Source organism: Pelodiscus sinensis, chromosome 1, assembly GCF_049634645.1.
Source record: "Pelodiscus sinensis isolate JC-2024 chromosome 1, ASM4963464v1, whole genome shotgun sequence".
In the NCBI taxonomy this organism is placed as follows: domain Eukaryota; kingdom Metazoa; phylum Chordata; order Testudines; family Trionychidae; genus Pelodiscus; species Pelodiscus sinensis.
The window spans coordinates 106,275,210-106,290,273 of record NC_134711.1 but is presented as its reverse complement, the minus strand read 5'-3'; the positions used below and the strand labels follow the sequence as shown (position 1 = coordinate 106,290,273).

Genomic DNA, 15,064 nt, shown 5'->3' with positions numbered 1-15,064 from the left:
CTTTTGAGGTTTTTCACGAAGGTCTGAAAGACTCAACAGCAATGTACAGGAGTTTTTTATTCTGTTTTCTTTTCTGCAGTGTCAAGTACACAAAGGCACAACAAAATCAGAAGCTAGTGAGAAGGGATAACAATAATTTGCATCTAAGTGACATTCACCCCAAAAGTTCAGGATTTTTAACCAATTTAGTTAGTGAACATACACAGAGTTTGTGTGTTTACAGTGATCAGAGGCACAGCAATTGTACTGAAAAAAAAAATCTGAGATTCTTGAAGCAATTTGTATGTATGAAAGCCTAGTTTCTCAAAGTCAGAGCTAAGAAATGGAAGACATTGAGGCCATATGTTCCAAGAAGATACATGGCACAAATAACTTACCTTTCCAGAAAGTCTGCAATGCCTACTATCTATTAAGATAGCTTGAGAGAGAAAAAAAAAAAGGCAAAACCGTATAGCTTTCATAGACAACAACTGAATGACAGAAGGAAGCAGCCAAGAAATCACATCAAAATGATTTTTATGGATTGATCAACTGATTTGATTGCAAGACAGAGCCTAGAGCATTGCACCCTTGGCAAAAGGCTGTTCTTGAGCACCACAGGTTATGGACAAGGACATTTATGGACAAGGACATTTATAAGCAACTTCAAATCAATTGATGAAGACACAGCAGAGGACTGTCCTGTCATCTTAAAAAAGCTTTTTACTCTGAGGGTGAAATGTCATTATTTAGTCCATCTACAAAAAGAACTCCCACCAGAACTCATATGGAATAATCAAATTCACTCTAGAAGGAAAGAGGGAAAGTTAAGTCACAGCAGGCAGAACCTTCTTGGCACACATGAGGAGATATGCAAACACTTATGATTCTCATCAGTGGTGGTACTGGACTGCTGCATCACACCTAACAGGGAGAGAGATTTTTACTTGACAATATTTTCAGGCACTTATTGCATTATGATTTAGTATAATGAGTATGTAAATTTTAGAGGGTGTTAGCGTGTGAGATTCCAAACTGTAATTAGCAGGATGTACTGTATTTTGTCTGACTTCACTTTTAAAATGGAATCCAGTGTCTTATCACCTAGGCCCAGATGCTGACACTATTAATTGCAAAGCATTCCATAAGAGATTCCATTTTCCTTCAAATAGACTAACGGGCTCTGTCATTCTGGCCCTAAATTAAGCCCTTAAACTATTATGTTAATAAATCAGAGTAATGTTTATATTATCTTGCATATTTTAATCTATAATAGGTCATATTAAGTTTCAATGTGAAGGGATACTTAATTATACACAGTGACACTTATAATGGAATTATAATTCTGACAATTTTAGCTTAAAACATTAATAACATTTTATTTTTTCTGCTACATGTAGTTTAGTTCAGATTTACAAGTGAGTGGCTATATGTTAACACTGCTGCTAAATAAAAAGTGAAACTGTTACATGAAGTACTATTGTCTACTTAGGGAGCAGGTTATAATTACTCAAGTAAAGGCCAAAAAATTCTTAGACTGTCATCCATGATCAGTAGGTCTCATTTCAGGAGAGACTGCGCAGACACAAAAAACTAGAATCGTTGAGATTTTTAAACAAACATTACCTATCACAGCTATAGGAGACTGTGACAAAGTTCCTATGTAAACTTTGTGGGTCCAGCCCTCTTTGGCGGATGTGTTTGTCTCAGCAGTTCACAGTAGCTCACGATTTCCAGCACCACACCTCGGACTTTAGTTTGCTGTTTGTTGAGCTCTTTTCATCATTGGCCGATGTATGGTAAAAGTGGAAATAAACTCCACAATCCTTTTCTCCAAGTGGAAACGGGGAGGTGGGTATTGGAGGGAACCTGGTCCCACCCTCTACTCTAGGTTCTAGCCCGGGGCCCTGTTATAGTAACTGCCCATGGCTACGTCTACACTGTAGCCTTCTTCCAGAAAAGCTTATGCAAATGAAGTGTGGAGTGGAATATCTCTGCGCTTCGTTTGCATAATTAATTAGCAGCCTTTTTGCGCAAGAGGCTTTTGCACCAAAAGGAGCCGTGTAGATGGCACCTTTTTGCACAAAACCCCCCTCCTGTGCAAGAGCCATTCTTACTCATTTTTTCAGGAATGCGGCTACTTGCCCACACTTTACCCAGAACCTTCCTTCTCTCCCATTCATCCTCCTAGGCTACGTCTACACTGGCCCCTTTTCCGGAAGGGGCATGTAAATTTCACGAGTCGTCGTAGGGAAATCCGCGGGGGATTTAAATATCCCCCGCGGCATTTAAATAAAAATGTCCGCCGCTTTTTTCCAGCTTTTAAAAAAGCCGGAAAAGAGCGTCTAGACTGGCCCCGATCCTCCGGAAAAAGTGCCCTGAAGCACTTTCCTCCATCCTCTCAGCTACATGCGCACCACCAACTTTAGGCAAACTCCTTTTATAGTGAGTCTCAACTATAAAATGAATTAACCCCAGGTGTCCTAATCAGCCCAGGCTGGCCTGACTCTGCAGACCTGATCAGTTAGCCCCAGGTATTCCACTTCCCCTGATTGCTTCTGCTGGTTCTAGACCAGCCCCGCCCAGTTACCCTGGGAACAGAGATCTCCTCAGTCTGCAGCTGATACATCTCCCCTCTACTTTTGTATAGCCTTCTGATCTGCCGGAGACAAATAGATACATATTAAATTAGCAAAGCCCTCTCATTTCACACCCTGTACCCTGAAGAAATGTAACTATATGCAGTTGATTAAAAATCTCTCAACTCTTTTAGAGATATCTTTTGGGAGCTCTTCCGTCTCCCACTCCTCCTTCCTCCACCAGCCCTTGTCATACTTCTTGCTACTCCGAGTACAGATTCACATAAAAGATGGCTAGCCTATCATGAGCAGATTCTGGTGCACGCATAGCCACATTTTTGTATCCACTCGGGGCTCTACAAATACTCGTTACCATTGAACTATTGCTGTATAGTTCTCGATGGGACCATGGCAGACAAATGGTTCTAAAACCAAAATTAAAGAGACTGTACAATGAATTTATCCATCAGGAAGCCTGTGTTAAGTAAGGTTGTATATTCAGTGCAACGTTTGCACTTTGCTGTTTGATAGAAATATGTGAACATCTCATTTAAGTGAAGGCAAGAAAATCAGACTCTTCAGAGAGTCAGATGCTGTATCACTGTGTGGAAAATTTTTAGCTGTTAACCTTAAACGTCCTATTTCCTACAGTCTAAAGGGGCACATTTTTCAGTGTAGATTAAAAATAAATATGGGCCTCTGTAGCAGAAATTGTGGGAACAGGGAGAGAACTTGAAAACATTGCTTTACACCTGCGTATTAGGTGAGAAAAGTATTGGTGTAGTAACTTCACATAAAAGAAGCCTTTAAAATTCTGTCACTAAGCAGACAAAATATACCTAATGCATATGCGGAAGGACTCCACCACTAGACTTGAAGGGAAATCAAGTTTCTTTTCTAATTGAGAAACATATCTGCCAAGAGAGCTTTAGAGAAAAAAATTTAATAGATATTGATTCAGGTTAAGCTGTAAACTAATGGAGCAAAATTTAATTGATATGTAATCTGAATTGATTCAAGGGAAATTATAAAATGGAGAATATAAAACAAAGGCACAGAGGGCTTTGGCGTTCTGATTTTTACACCCCCTTTTTACCTGAGGTTCTGTTTGCAGTATCTGAGCTCTTGCCATGGAGATCGGCTTCTAGCCACTGGCATAAGACTATATAACATAATGGAAACAAAAACAAAAAGCATGTATGAACAAACTAAAGATGCATAAAACTCAGACAAACATGACATAGACGTTATCATTTCTTCCCAGCCCTTCTGCTTCCCCACTGCTGCCAGAGAGCACAGTACGTAGTAGTAAATATTAAAGTATATCCTTCCTAAATTAATGCACACATTAACAGAGAGCTAAAGACTTGTCAAGACTATTAAGAAAAGAGTTAACATTTTTAGATGTTGAGAAGCTATACTAACATAGTATTTCATTGTAAAGAAGCCAGTTAATACTCTAAGAAAGCATACAGCAAATCTTCAAAAAAAGCAATTGTATGATAGGATCGTACTGAAACTGGTAGGATCTTTTAAATGTTATACAGGTTGGACCCTCTCTGGGCCCAGACAAGGGGGATTTCTGGACCAGGGGAGGTCCCTCCCCTCCTGGCCCATGCTAAGCTGCCGCTTCCCCACACACACTGCTCCCTGGATGTCGCTCCCTAGGCCAGAGCTCTCCAGCTCCCACAAGCCCCACTGCTGCAGGGGCGGGAGCTGTGAAGTTGGGGCTGAAGTTTCCTGGCTGCGGTCAGGGCTGGAGCTGTGCGGCTGGGGACCGAGCTTCCTGACTGCCGCCAGGGCCGGAGCTGCGCTGCTGTTGCTGGCCCCCTGCTACTCCCCTCTGCGCCCTACCTCCCCCGTCCACAGGACTCCGGGGTGAGTCCCATCTTTCCCCGCGCCGCGTAACTGGCCCGCTGCCAAGCCTCTCTATACCTGGACTCTGTGGTCCAGGAATATCTGTGGTCCTGCCAGACCACGGATGTTACTGGACCAGAGAATCCCGGTTAAGGGAGGTACAACCTGTATTAGTAACCTTGCTGCAATCTCAATATTATAGTTTCTTCCATCCAAGGAACTGAAACACATGGTTAGCAGTTCTATTTATAATTTCTGTATAATACAACAGTTTTTAAGTAAGTGCCCCCAACTGGCAAGGACTTAAATAAACAAGTTTCAGATTTACGTCACAACTTGCAATGATGCTTTTGAACACTGATTAAATACTTAGAGCCGAGAGATGCACTCAACCTTTTTCTGCCTCGCGTATCCCAACGAACACTGGTAACGCTGAATATAAAAACTCATTTACAACACGTCTAACTGAAATACTCTTTCCTAGCAGATATTGTGTTACCTTTCCATAGAAAAATGTTTCCAAACGCTTGAAGAAGGCAGTAGCATACCCCATAAACAAAATCAAGATGGCAACACAGATTTTGAAGTGCTCGGGCACTCGACAGATGAACTGAAGACTGGAGGTGCAGGCTTGCTCTCCTCCACCCGCTGCTCCGGCTGGGTGTGGGGAGTGGAGTTGGGTGCTAGCCCTACTCCAGGTGCCCAGTGCTCCTACCAGGGAGCGGAGAGGGGGGGCTTGTAAGCCCCCCGTGACCAGAACTTGCTCCCCACAGGAGCACCAAGAGGGGAGGGGAATCAGGGAAAGGCCCTGATCCTGCTTTGTGCCTGTAGCACCACACCCCGACGGAAACACCAGGCAGGCAGAATGGGGCAACTTCTGCACTCCAAACCCACTGGGAGCACTTGGGGGCAGAATGGGAAAAGCCCCAGCTCCCCATTGGGAGCACCAGGAAAGCAGAGAGGGGTAAGGCTCAGTGCCCCAACCCTGCAACCTGCTCAGACTGCTTTGCTCTGGCTGTCCAGTAAAGATCCTGACTCTGCTCCCTGCTGGGAGCAGCAGGCTGGTTAGGCAGCGCAGAGCAAACGCTGATCCTGCTCCCCCGCTAGGGCCACCAGTTGGCAACAGGGCAAACTCATATCCTGACCATAGTGAGAGCACGGGGGTAGGACAACAGAGCAAGGCAAACCCCTATCTGACCCCTCTCCCCAGGAGGAGCACCCAGGAGGAGCACACAGAGCAGGGGCAAGCCCTAAGTGCCAGGTGGGGAATGGGAGGCATACATATTTGGGGGCACCCCCCCATTTTTATGGAGCCTCTGGCATGTGTATCAATCCCTCCCTTCCCCATGGCCAGATGGAGTGGGGGAGGGGGGGGAAGCGTTCCCTCTAAACTGCCTGGCATAGTCAGAAGCTCAGAGCTCCTTGCAGGATGCTGACGGGACAGGGCTGATTTATCACCTGTGAAGCTGTGCTGCCAGGCAGCTCAGAGGGAACGCTGGTGGTGGTGGTGGTGGGGGGGGGGGGGGGGTAAAAGTGGCCCCATCACTGCCTGCTCACCTAACGTTAGGGCCTACCCACTTGTCCCATCCTGGCTATGCCACTGTTGCAGAGCAAACCTACAAAAATCGAAATCTGAATATTCATTACAGAACTGAATTACTGTCTCCAAAAAGTGAATTAAAATAGATTTACTCTACTTCCTTCTTTGCCGGTCAATTGTCTATGGAACCAGGAACTTGGAAGTGATCATTCCTGCATTCTCAAATTGTCTATCATCTGCAAAGACATTCCTCTGCACATGGCTGAAAGAAGTGCTTTGAATAACGAGATCTAGAATGGAATTTTTAGTTTTTAGGAGAAAACTTCTTCAGATGAAACAAGGAACAAGATATAGGTTGTGCCCACAAAGCTCATGATGCAATTCACATTTTGTGTTAGTCTCTAAGGAGCAGCAGAACTATTAGCTGTTTAAGTTTTCTCTTGTTCCTTGGGTTGATCAGTGGGACATTGCATTCTAATTCTCTCCATTAGTTTCAACACGCTGGTTATATTTTCAAACTGCAAAGCAGTTTTCTACTTTAGAAACATTAAATCATTTCAGTCCCTTGTTCTAAACCACTTAAAAACCCCATTTCAACCTCATAATTAAATTAGGGGAAATCTGTGAGATTTCCATGATCAGATAGAAGAAAAATTAATTGGGGAGAGCAACAGTTATGAAAAAAGTGTGTGGTTCTTGGGCCCACATGTTCTGCCTCTTTAGTAACCACAGATTCCATCTGACAATAAAACTTTGCTTTTTCTAAAAACTCACGTTACTCTGGGAGGGAATGGTCTCTTCATGTAAGAGCACAAAGAAGTTGTCCAAGAAGACACACAACTGCACTCACCTTTCAATTTTGAAATTTCCTGTGTTCTAACCTCTCTTGGTTAATCAAAGATTTTTAATCACTGTGTACTCTGATAAATAACCAGAATGATTCTACAAGTATCTAGTTTGATTAGTTGGCACTATCAAAACTCCTAACTTAATCACTTTTGAAAAATCACACTCTATGGGCATATAGGAGTTAAGCTTTCTACTACCCACTGTTTTTGAAATATGGCTGTGATATAGGAAAAAATATCAATAAGAATGAAGTTACATAGGATAATGGGAAAAATGGGTCAGCCCGCTGCACTGCAGACACATGCATCTAAACACTGGAATGTATAAGCAAAACTACAGAGGTTAATGTCATCATTTGTTTAAGTTATACAACCCTCTTTATTAAGGCATAAAAGATGCACGACTATTAGCAATGGAGAAACACGTGTACAGCTACAAAAACAATACCGCACAGGATAATTTTTTCTGTTCATTTTGTAATGACAGGAATTAAGGTATGAACCACCTATAGTTTACCACGATTAAAGAGTTACACTTGTGGGGAAAAACCCCACAGCATTTAAAACAAAACAAGGCAGTTTGTATTAAAAATTAACATTTTACAGTTCTAGGGATTAAAGACTATATCTGACACTAACAATTCTGATTCTATTGCTATTGTACTGTAAGTTACTCGACTGACAGACAGCAGATAGCTTTCAAAACTTCACAATTAGTGGGTAAGTTCCAGATCACCAAAAACACTATGATTTAAGTGGTATTAAATATAAAAATTTATATCTTTGCCTTCACGCAGTAAACATTATTAAATATAGTTTAAATCATACCTAACATTTCCAGTGAATTAAACATGTCCACTTTAGGTAATATCATTGTAAATCAAGACTAAGTACAGGCAGTCCCCGGGTTACGTACAAGATAGGGACTGTAGGTTTGTTCTTAAGTTGAATTTGTATGTAAGTCGGAACTGGTACATATTGTAGGGGAAACTCTAGCCAAACATTTTTTTTAGTTTTGGATAGCATAGGGAAAGGTTAACTCCCCTCTAATGTTTGTTTTGCTGTCTGTTCCCCTGTTCAGAAGATTTCACATCTATTTCTGTCCCTGTGACAAACTCAGGACTAAAGGAGTAACTCATCAAATACCAAACAGCTCTGCACCATGCTTTGAGCTAATAGCTTTATTTCCACACACCACCCAGGGTTCTAGGAGGAGGGTCCTTTTTTTGCTAACACAATGAGGCCAGCACTTTGTTTGTTTTGGTGGAGTCTTTGTTTGCCCAGGGAGCCCAGCATGTATAGGGGGAGGAGGGGCGGAGAGGCTGCTTTTGTCTGCTGTTCAGCAGCCTGTTGCTCAGGGGAGGGGGCAGCCTGTTGCTGGCAGGGGGGGGGGGGGGGAGCGGGCGTGGGGAGGCACTTTTCCTCTGCCCGGCAGCTCTGCGGGACCCCAGTCGGAGCCGGCCCGAGGAGGAGGAGGATCCTAGGACCCAGGTGAGTGAGCCCCGGGAATGCTGCTGCGCATGTGCGGGAGTTGCCTCACCCCGTTCGTATCTAGGGATCCGACGTAAGTCGGATCCACGTAAGTCGGGGACTGCCTGTATTACATTTTAGACAGCAAGCTGCTATGTACAGTAAATATTTCTCTTTATTCAGCTTCATTGATAAGAATACAGTGCTGTTATACAAACATATTCCACAACAGTTTATCCTAAAGGCCTAGATTAGTCAGCCAAAAGTAGTGAAACAGGAGTACAACTAGACTTTCCACAGTTCTAGATATGAGCAGTCAGTCAGTCACTTTCAGTCTCAGGCCTCCATTTTCTCTATGACAACATGCAATGAATTCTAAGACATCGCCCCTTACTGTCAAGTTAGATTTGTCTCAGAAAACAGCGTTTCAAGTGTGGGATTCCAATCCACAGCTTCCCATTACTTTAAAGATCAATATCCAGATGCTTACACCACCATCACCAGCAAAAAAAAAAAACCAACAAACAAACAAACAAACAAAAAAAAGAGTGCTGTTCTTTTATACTTTGTTGTTCCCCTATACATAAGCTGGTGAGCATTTTGAATCCAAAAAAAGAATACAGATGTGTAGTAGCTTGAAAGGTAGGGATTGAGTGATAAATTTAATTTTTAAACTTAAGCTTCATGCACATTATTGAATAGTCTCGTGTGACTTTTCGGCACATCACACTATTTTAAAGTAACTGCATTTTTTGGGGACCAGAGTGCTGTACAGACCCTGCGGACCTGTTAACTACAGGAACTTTCCTTGATAAGTCAGTGTTTTCTCACAAATCAAATGTATATTCTTCTGGTGAGACATCTTTTTATGTTCACTGAAACATGTGCAAATGTGAATTCCATAGACGGATGAAAAAGATATGCAGGAACATTGACCACCACCACTGAGAAACTTAGAACTGCTCAGCACTACAAAGTAAGGATGTTAAGAAGCAGGTAACTGACTAATTGTGTAGACAATTAGTCAATAAGAGGAGGCGGGGTCCCAGGCCTACCCCCGCTGTGACTCTGCCTTTTAAATGTAGTAGGAGCTGGGCAGCTCTTACTGCATTTAAAAGGCAGAGCCACAAAGGGGATAGGTCTAAGGCCTGGCACAAGCTTGGACAGAGCAGTCCAGGCTTGTGCCGAGTCCTGGACTGCTGCACCTCTGCTTCCCCTATTCCCTCCGTTGCACTGCAGAGACGGTGCTGGGGAAAATGGGCTTTTAAAGCCAGCTCCTTCAGCACCACCTCCTGCTTCCTCCCCTGTTGCTGCTTCCGATACAGAGGCAGCAAGGTGGAGAAGCAAGTAGTTGAGTAGTGAGTCGACTACCCAATAAACCTAGGCTTATCAGGTAGTCAACTAGCTGCTTATACCCTTACTACAAAGTAAACTACCAGTTACTATCTACCCAGAGAGAGATGAATTAAAATCAAGAATTTAATGTTTCACTAAATTTTAGCAGCTCCAACAGTACTGCCTATTCTGTAATATATTTAAAAAAAAAAACAATATGCAAGATGTCTACCCAACTTGCAGCATTTCTGTTGCCTGATAGCCAGTAGGGACCCGCTGACACTTTGGAACAATCCATTACCATTCTGTCCTCTCTCACACTCCCTTCTTCATTCCTAACTCAGATGAGAGAGTCAACATACCGCAGTGTCACCAATTTAAATCAACAGCAGGTTTAAAAACAAATAAAAAGAAGTATTTATTCATACAACACACAGGCCATGTGTGGAACTATTTACCAGAAGATATGAATGCCAAGACTATAACAGTGTTCAAAAAAAGAACTAGAGAAGTTCATGGAGGATATATCCATCAATGGCTATTTGCCAAGATGGGCAGGGATGGTGTCCCTAGCTTCTGTTTGTTAGGGCTAGGAACGGGTGACAGGGAATGGTTGACTTGGTCATGTTCATTCCCTCTGAAGCACCTGACACTGGCCACTGTCAGAAGACAGGTTACCGGGCAAGATGAACCTCCTCTACTACTTCCAACTGATAAGTCACTAGATATAGCAAAAATTCTTATTAGCACAAAGTTCAAAATTACACACTATTAAATTTCATCCCATTTCTACTACAATTACTACAGTTTAAGAGCGTCCAGATTTTTTCGAATTCTATTCTGGTCCTCCTTCGTATTGGGAATACCTAACTTTGTGTTATCCACAAATTTTATTAGAACATTTCCTTTTTTTAAAAATGGCAAGATCATTAATAAAAATGTTTAACAAAAATCAGGATTGGCCTTGGAACCAGAGTAACTCCTCTCAATCTCCCTCCATCTTGAGAGCTCACCTTGCAGTATGATGTGTTAAAGTCTCCCCTTCAAGAACTGAGAGGTGGAAAAGGAACTGTTAAATTGGAGAAGACTGGGATTCATATAACTAACATTTTCCCATATGGAACTGTATCACTATTACTATAATCCACATAGATTACACCCACTGCATTTCCTTGTAAATTATCTCAAATAGAGGTCAGGTTGGTTTGGCACGATCTACCTTTTGTAAAAACCATGTTGGATTTTGTCCCAATTAAGTTTCCTGCTATTTTACTGTTTCAAAATTTGTTCTAAGACTTTGCATACAATCAAGTTCCATCTAATATGCCTGTAGTTTCCCAGATCACTCTCTACCTCCCTTTCTGAAAAATGGATACTGAATTAGCAGTTCGCCAGTCATAAAATATGACAAGTTTCCAAATTACAGGTAAGGCAAAGAAGCTTAAACTTGTTCTGGATTTTATGTCCTAGGTTCTAATTAGTGAATATTTGACAGAGTGCAAAGATGTCGAATGTAAGCTGCCAGGTCCTTGACATATACCAGCCCTTTTCAACAGAAGAAGATGCTATACACATCTGTGTAACCTTCTGAATTGTAAAAAGAGGAAGTGAAGGTTCTCTCTCTCGATATATACACACACACAAACTTACATAGGGATTTCCCCTTTTGATTTGTAAAGGCACATTAAAGAAAAGTTTCAGACCCTAAATATTTGTCAGTGACAGAAACTATAATAGACACAGCTGTAACATTGAGATCTGCAACTCTTCTATTGTTTCACAAACAAGCAGTCAACTGATTAGCTGAAAAAGGGCACATCTACACAGCAGGGCTATAGCCAAAATAGCTTATTTCAGCTTTTGGCGCTGTGTACATAGCAGGAAGTCTAAGGTAGAGCACTCTTCCTCTGACTTCCCTAACTCCTCATAAATGAGGATTACAAGAGCCAGAGTAAGTCGTCCTCCCGCTCGTCATTATGTCGAAATAACTGCTTGTAGAGTAGACACGGACTATGTTACTTTGGAGTAACATCAGTTATTCTGAAACAACACGGCTGTGTAGACATACCTGAAGGGACTCAAAGACACTGAGAACGTGCCCATTCCTCTCTCATTTGGCTGCTAACAACTTTGGTAAAAAAGATTGTGAGGAGACATATACTTCAACTTACCAGAAAGTATTACCAAGTAAAGTACCAACCGTTCCACAGATATATGGGAAAACATTATGAGATCAGTCCATTGCCAGATGTCTTTATAAATTTGTGACAATGCATACCAGGAGTAGAATGCTCATTTCAAAAATTGTAAACAATACACACATGCCTGCTACATTGAAAAAAAGCTGAACATTTACGTAAGTGGGGGCTTGTAGCTATAAAATGTAAAGAGGCTTGACAGAATTTAGAGTTCTACTGAACTCCATAGTTAAACTATTACTTCTGAACCCAAAACAGTATGCTTCGGAGTACAATTTAAAAAAAAAAAAATGTTGGAATGAAGTTTCTTTGTAAGAGGTAAGAGTGCTCTGTTTTAGACTTTCAATTCACAATCCCCACACCAGTTAAAAAAATCAAGTACTGCACATAGTGCATTTCCACCCACAGAATGCTCGGTTTTCCACTTATCACTATGTTGTGTAGATGAATGCAAATTGCTTATTTTCACTAATCAGGCTTGCTAAATTAATATACCATCCTGCTCTCTGGCATTGCCATTGGTGCCTGGAAACAAAACAATAAGGAGAATAGGAAACATTCTCTTTCAGCTGGGTCCTTCATAAGATCACATTATGTCCACACACAAAAACCTCTCTATCCTCAGTTAAGTGGCACTTCCAGCTCAGGCTACTTGGCCCAGCTACGTGTCCTGGTTAGAGGTTCTCTCTCTCTCGATATACACACACACACACAAACTTACATAGGGATTTCCCCTTTTGATTTGTAAAGGCACATTAAAGAAAAGTTTCAGACCCTAAATATTTGTCAGTGACAGAAACTATAATAGACACAGCTGTAACATTGAGATCTGCAACTCTTCTATTGTTTCACAAACAAGCAGTCAACTGATTATTTGATCTCTCTGTGAAATCGGCAGTCTGACATGGGGGCAACTGGTGCCAGCAGCAGAACATGTGCAGGGAAGGGCATGTGGGGGCATCCTATTTAGCAATTAAAAATTTTTGAGCAGACAAAATCATGGAGCAGGTTAGCTTACAACAGCATAAATAGCAATGGGACTGTGAGATACTGAGAGTTGTGCTGGAATGCCAAGCTCTCACTGTGTGGGACAGGGAAGAGAAGAGAAAGATGGTTCTAATCATGCTAGCAGGCATGGGGCACTGCAGTAGTGAGCAATCAGGGGCAAAATGGACAGACTCAGCTTAGATGAGAGGAAGGTGGGCTAAATTGTGCCCTTCTGCCTAAAGGGGCAGCCTGTTGACTGTATTTTATGATTCTTATGTGCAGAGGCTCAAAAGGGGGGGGGTGCGCGTGCACGTGTGTGTAAGCTTCAAGGGTGAGAGAACAGTCCCACCTCAATCACAGCCTGCCTTTCCAGGCTGAAAGGACTGGAGGCAGGAGTTGCCCAAGCCAGTCTCCTTCCTCCCACCCACCAATCCTCTGAGATGGGGAAAGCAGTACTGATTGAAGCTACAGCCTAACCAGCAGTTCCTAGAACAGAGACAGCAGCTCCTTGTGGGCTCGCCACAGACCAACATCATCTTATGTTGCTTCCTTCACCTCTTCTGCTTCCAGGCCTGCTCCAAAGGGAGAGCAAGGACATACATGTGCCTCTGCCACCTGATGGATAACATGGCCCTCATTATGCACAACTGTTATGCTCAAATGTTTGGAATTCTAAGAAATGAAGCAGTATTATGTTCCAACTAGCCAGCAAACATTTAGATTTTTAAATGTAATTTCTGTGCATGTGCCGGGAACGTAACGGGGACCCACTCCCAGAAGTCCTAGAATCACAAAACAGGTGAGTCTTGCACCAGTCAACCCTGGTAGTGCTTTACAGTCTGGCTGCTCACACCTGAGCAAGCCTAACCTGGATGCTCAGACACGAATACAAATCATCCAGATTAAAGGCCAGGTCTATACTACAGACTTCTCAGTAGAACTACAGTGCTCCAGGGTGGAAAAAAAAATCCACTTCCCTAAGCAACAGTTATACCAACTTAATTCCCAGTGATATGATCCACCTCCTCAAGAGGTGGTAGCCGCCTCTGCTGATGGGAGCTTCTTCAGTTAAGCACTACAGCAGCGAAGTTGCACTGATGCAGCATTTTAAGTTACAGACTTGCTCTAATGCTCCATTGAGAAGACATAGCTTCAAATTGCAGATACAGGCAGTCCCCGGTTACGTACAAGATAGGGACTGTAGGTTTGTTCTTAAGTTGAATCGGTATGTAAGTCGGAACTGGCGTCCAGATTCAGCCGCTGCTGAAACTGATCAGCGGCTGATTCCAGGAAGCCCGGGGCAGGGGCTTCCTGTAGTCAGCCACTGGTCAGTTTCAGCAGTGGCTGACTTGGGGACACCTGGGGCAGAGCAGCTGGGGTGCTGCTGGGTTGGTCCAGTAGCGCCGCCGCTCCTCGGCGCTACTGGACCAACCCAGCAGCACCCCAGCTGCTCTGCCCCAGGTGTCCTGATTCAGCCACTGCTGAAACTGATCAGCAGCGGCTGAATCAGGACACCTGGGGCAGAGCAACTGGGGTGCTGCCGGGTTGGTCCAGTAGCACCAAGGAGCGGTGCTGCGGGACCAACCGGCAGCGCCCCACCTGCTCTACCACAGGCCCGGGGCTTTGCTCCATGTCTCCCTGGTCTGCTGGGGGGGGGGGGCACTAGCTGCACCCCCCCCCCCCCCAAGCAGACCAGGGACACGGGGAGCAAAGCCGCAGCGGCGGCGGGGTGCCGCGCCTCTGAGGCTTTGCTCTGGCAAAGCCTCAGAGGCGCGGGACCCCTCCGCCTCCCGGCTTTGCTCCAGGTGTCCCTGGTCTGCTGGGGACCGTCTCCAGCAGACCAGAGGCACCGGGAGCAAAGCGGCAGCGGTGGCGGAGTCCTGCGCCTCTGAGGCTTTGCCAGAGCAAAGTCTCAGAGGCGTGGGACCCCTCCGCCTCCCCGGCTTTGCTCCGGTTGTCCCTGGTCTGCTGGAGACGGTCCCCAGCAGACCAGGGGCACCCGGAGCAGCTTTTCTCGCCCCGGAGGTCAAGGTGGCGGGACCGCTGCGCTCTGGGCGGTCCCGCTGCCTGCGAGCTCCGGGGCGAGAAAGCCCCATTCGTAAGTGCGGATCCGACATAAGTCGAATCCACGTAACTCGGGGACTGCCTGTAGTTGGATCAAACTCACCCTCCACATAACCTTTCATTCTTAGCTTTCAAAAAATACTGAAATCACAACTCCACAGTCAGCTAACAAAAACCAAAACCGTTTTTTTACAGTAAGTGAACTCA

At 43.9% G+C, this 15,064-nt stretch overlaps 1 protein-coding gene across 4 annotated transcripts in view; it reads right to left on the bottom strand.

Annotated features, from left to right (window-relative positions):
• Positions 1-15,064, bottom strand: part of DENND5B (DENN domain containing 5B) — a 189,130-nt gene that overhangs the window by 109,026 nt on the left and 65,040 nt on the right. For 3 of the 4 annotated variants that reach the window (XM_075940597.1, XM_075940587.1, XM_075940572.1), the window contains exon 2: positions 3,655-3,720. The exons of the other annotated variant lie outside the window; for it this stretch is intronic. In XM_075940597.1, the coding sequence (XP_075796712.1) occupies positions 3,655-3,720 (66 nt within the window). The remainder of the gene's footprint in view (positions 1-3,654; positions 3,721-15,064) is intronic. 4 annotated transcript variants of the gene reach the window in all.